Consider the following 4466-nt stretch of genomic DNA (forward strand, 5'->3'; position numbering starts at 1 on the left):
TCATTTTCCCTCTCATTTTCCGGGAAAAAAATTTTTCTCCCAGAGCCACATGGGTTGATCCGTTTCCGAACATATCGTTACGCTGTTCACTTCACTTCACTCTTTGCAAAATATGCAGACACCGTGGGCTCTCCCAAGAGGAGCAGGTGGGTGGTGGGTGGCCAAGCCTTAATGGCAAGAATCCCTCTAAAGTCATGCCAAATGCATGATGATCATGATTGATGACTGAATAATATCATTGATGCACACTCATATGTACCCACACACACGACACAACACAACACCACACAACTTTTCAGACAACTAAAGATTAAACCAGTCCCAAATCCCAACCTCATCACAACATCATGCCATAGCCCCAACCAACTGTGTGAATGAATGAATGAATATGTGTGAACGAATGAATGCCACTACCCATGCTCAGACCTAACCTACATGATGCTCACGCGCCAAGCATAATTCTTTCGAGGAATAATGTTGTCGTGTGATTGATTCCATCAAAATCTACTAACTCACACCACCCATCATGCATCATCTAATGCCCTTCTATCTAGCTACCTCTCTAGGACTAGCATACCAGTATCTATATCTTAAAAATAGGGTTTCACGTGTGTTTGTCAACCTTGGTAACCTTTGTCGGTCAAACACCCTTTTCCTTGCACAAGTTTTTAAATTTTTTATTTTTAAATTCTCAAAAACTTCAACACTAAAGAAAAAGAGAGAAGACCCACTAAATATAAATACATTTTTTTATTTCTTTTTTGAAAGGTGACCATTTCGGTCATCCTATGATCACGTACTATTCTCTCTCTTATCTCTCTTTATTATAAAGACTCTCTCTTTCAAACTTCTCTTCCTTAATTCTCAGTCCAAACCACAGATCTTTCTCTCTCTTTATATCTCTCTTCATTTGGCCTATGCAGAGTAGAGATCATGGAACTTGGTTTGAGCTTGGGAGACTCTTCAAGGCCTTTGCTCGGCTTCATGGAAAAGCCTCGTGAAGCCTCCAACCAACTGGGGTTAGGCTTCAGCACCGCGTTATCAATTGGGCCAGTCATCACTACACGAAAGGATCGGCAAGATGAACAAGAAGAATTTGAAGAAGAAGAAGAAACAAGGCAGAAGAGCAACAACAACATCAACACTGATACAACAGAAGATCCTTCCGAACCCAACAACAACAACCCAGTTCTGCATCAGCTCGATCTTCTCCCTCAACTCTATCTCCCATGGCACCCTCCTTCTGAAAACGGTAAAGACCCACTTTTTCACTTTTACCCACCAAGCAATTTTTCTGATTGTTTTTTGCAGTCTCTTACACGATCCTTTCCATTTAAACAACGTATCCAAGAGATTCAAATCCTTTCCATTCATTCCATGAAAAAAAAAAGAAAAAAAAAAGACTTAAATACAGTGTTATACATTTATCCGTACAGTTTCTTTTTTACAGTTTTTACTTCAGCAATGTGTGATAAGGATTTACGTTCTTCAGATTATCTGAATGAAACTCTAAAACATCAATTTGATTGGAAGATAAACTGCTCCACCATCGAATATAAGATTTTGTCCTTTTATTTGGTATTATTTGAGTCTCGTTGATGGCTTACGGGTCTCGTGTGGTCACGTGCAGGGAGTTTATCATCTGAGTTGGGAGGTTCTTCCAGGGGCTTGGACGTGAACGCACAGCCGCCGCAGGCGGAGGATGAGGCAGAGGAGGTGGCGGCGCTGTCATCATCTCCGAACAGCGCAGCCTCGTCGTTTCAAATGGATCTCTGCATATACAACAGAGGAGGGAGTTTCTATAAAAGGAACTATGAGGGTGAAGCTTATGATCAAAGGGCCTCTTCAAGAGCCAGTGATGAGGATGATAACAACGGCAGCGGCGGCAACGCCAGAAAGAAACTCAGACTCTCCAAGGAACAATCTGCGTTCCTCGAAGAGAGTTTCAAAGAACACAACACTCTTAATCCTGTGAGTTTCAGAAAGTGTTGAGATTCAATCATGGTTTTTGATCCATTTTTATGTGATAGGCGACTGACTTCTTTTTTTTTCTAATTTAAGAAACATGTCATATGAAAATTGGTCCGGATAATAAAACCATATGATAATTTGTACAAAGCCTTTGAATGATTTTTGATTTGGTGTTTAATACTAATAATAGTGTTGGACACGTAATCTTGCGATGCAGAAACAAAAGCTTGCTCTTGCTAAACAACTCAATCTACGACCTCGCCAAGTAGAAGTATGGTTTCAAAACCGAAGAGCAAGGTACGACATCATAAGTACATGTTCTAGTCCCCTTCTGTTTGTGTTCTATGCAGATTTTAATACTTTTTCTTAAACTGTAAACAGAAGGGTATGTTAACCTTTGTTATTGGTTAGAAATATGATGTGTTTGTATGTGTGTTCATGCAGGACGAAGTTGAAGCAAACAGAAGTGGATTGTGAGTACTTGAAAAGGTGTTGTGAGACACTAACGGAAGAGAATAGGAGACTTCACAAGGAGCTTCAAGAATTGAGGGCTTTGAAGAGTTCAAACCCATTCTACATGCAATTACCAGCCACAACTTTGACCATGTGCCCTTCTTGTGAACGTGTGGCCACAAATTCCACATCCACTTCCTCCTCTCAGAGTGCTCCTAATGCCACCATCAATGCAAATTCAGGAGCCATGACCATTGTCAAAAGCACTGCCACCAACAATGACTCACCCTCCAAAGCCATTGGATTCCCATTTAGTAAACCCAGGTTTCATCCATTTGTCCACACTACCCAACAACCCCATCAACACCAATCTCCATCATCTTGAAAATATGCAGATCAAGACTAGTATTATTACTGAGTCCAGGCTTGGAAAGTTTTATTTCAATTTTGTATATAGGGAAGTTAATTTAGTTCTGAGAGCCTCATAGTTTTTACCTTTATTTTGTTTTCTTGGTGGGGTGGTGGTGGAAGGGGTCGCTCATACAGAATTTGGATAATTGGGTTTTGTTTTTTCTTGTTTGGATCTCCATGTATTATTCCTTCTTTCTCGGGTTTTATCCATAGTGAAATCAGAAAGAAGAGAGATGAAAATTTTAGACACCGAAGAAGAAGATAGATATCAATCAATCAAAGAGAAAAGGAAACGATACTATCCTTACCTTTTTTTTCTATGTTCTATACTTCTTAAAAACAAATAAGAAAAATAAATTGAATATATATGTATGGTAATAATAGAATTATCTTTGCACATAGTAGTATTACTTACAGAAGTAGAAGAAAGATGAAAAAGGTTACCCTAATTAATTGAAAGATTCAAATGTGGGTGCAAAATTAAATAGGTGATTAATTAGAGTTAGGTAGGTATGGTATGGGTAATGGTGATGATAAGGTGTGCTTTACAGAAAAGACCATGAGACTTTCAAATGTGTGGATTGGTCTAAGTTTTAATGATTTAATTTCTTGAAGACTTCAAACCTCAGCAGTCACTCATGATGAAGAGGAGTTCAGACCTGAGAAGAGAGAGAGAGAGAGAGAAGTCAAAGAAAATGGTGTGGTGGTGGTTCATTGCTTCATTAAATTCATTTATTTATGGGTATGTGAGTGTTGATATGGCACACTGATAGGGGGCAATTGCATGCCTTTTGCTTCCGATGTGGGACTTTGGAGGGCAACAAATGGGACTGAGACCTAAAAGGGACAGGACAGGAATGCCACATTGATAAACACTGTCCCCTAAAGTGGGGTACCCCAATTATGAGTATGCACGAGGGAAGTACACTTTTCATTATTATAATTAATAAATGAGAGTACGAGAGTCCTCAAGTTTTTTCCAAAACAAACCCTTTCTTTTCAATTCCAACAACCAAACTCTTGCTATTTTATTTACCAAACAACACCTGTTCATATTACATGTCAGCAGATTCGGTTTCAGACAATTCAATTAAAACAATAACAAATTCAATTTTCTTTATATATGTAATTATGTCTTTGTAAATACATAAACTATATATCATATTATAACATTCAAAATTAAATTTTGTGTATGCGTAATAATATATTTTAATTAACTATTTTCAAAATAGAAGAATTTATAATTTGAAAATATATCGCTAATGTTTTATAAGTAAAATATAAGCTGAAATTTAATTTGTGTTTTTCATTTTTTTTTCAAATTTAATTCGTAAAAATAAAATAATATTAATTGTAAATGTGTTATAAATAAAACGAGAGAAGAAGAATGAAAAAAGTACAATAAAGAGTATATTATTACTAATAGAAAAAAAAATTATTTATGTAACCCAAAAACATATAAATTAAATAGTTAAATATTTAAATCTCATAATAAGTAATTAATAATATAATTGATTGTAATAAATCAATCATATTAATAAACGTAACAATTAATGAATAATTATTAATTTATTATAAAATGTGAATATTATAGTTCATTTTATACAATATATTTTTTGAGATTTTAGGAA

General features: G+C 36.2%; 1 protein-coding gene across 1 annotated transcript; it reads left to right on the forward strand.

Annotated features, from left to right (window-relative positions):
- The first annotated feature begins 799 nt into the window (after nt 1-799).
- Nucleotides 800-3155, forward strand: LOC124848579 (homeobox-leucine zipper protein HOX27-like). The gene is made up of 4 exons (XM_047326297.2): nt 800-1252; nt 1631-1971; nt 2189-2268; nt 2416-3155. Exons 1-4 carry the CDS (start codon nt 934-936, stop codon nt 2807-2809), a joined length of 1134 nt encoding a protein of 377 aa, XP_047182253.1. The 5' UTR covers nt 800-933; the 3' UTR covers nt 2810-3155.
- Nucleotides 3156-4466: the final 1311 nt, after the last annotated feature.

The sequence above is a fragment of the Vigna umbellata genome, chromosome 3 (assembly GCF_029865625.1).
Source record: "Vigna umbellata cultivar VRB3 chromosome 3, Vumbellata_1.0, whole genome shotgun sequence".
NCBI lineage: Eukaryota > Viridiplantae > Streptophyta > Magnoliopsida > Fabales > Fabaceae > Vigna > Vigna umbellata.

Excerpts from the sequence above, each read along its gene's own strand:
- LOC124848579 (XM_047326297.2), top strand. The coding sequence starts at position 934 with ATGGAACTTGGTTTGAGCTTGGGAGACTCTTCAAGGCCTTTGCTCGGC. Across the intron at positions 1,253-1,630 it reads GCACCCTCCTTCTGAAAACG|GGAGTTTATCATCTGAGTTG; the intron begins GTAAAGACCCAC and ends GGTCACGTGCAG. Across the intron at positions 2,269-2,415 it reads TTTCAAAACCGAAGAGCAAG|GACGAAGTTGAAGCAAACAG; the intron begins GTACGACATCAT and ends GTGTTCATGCAG.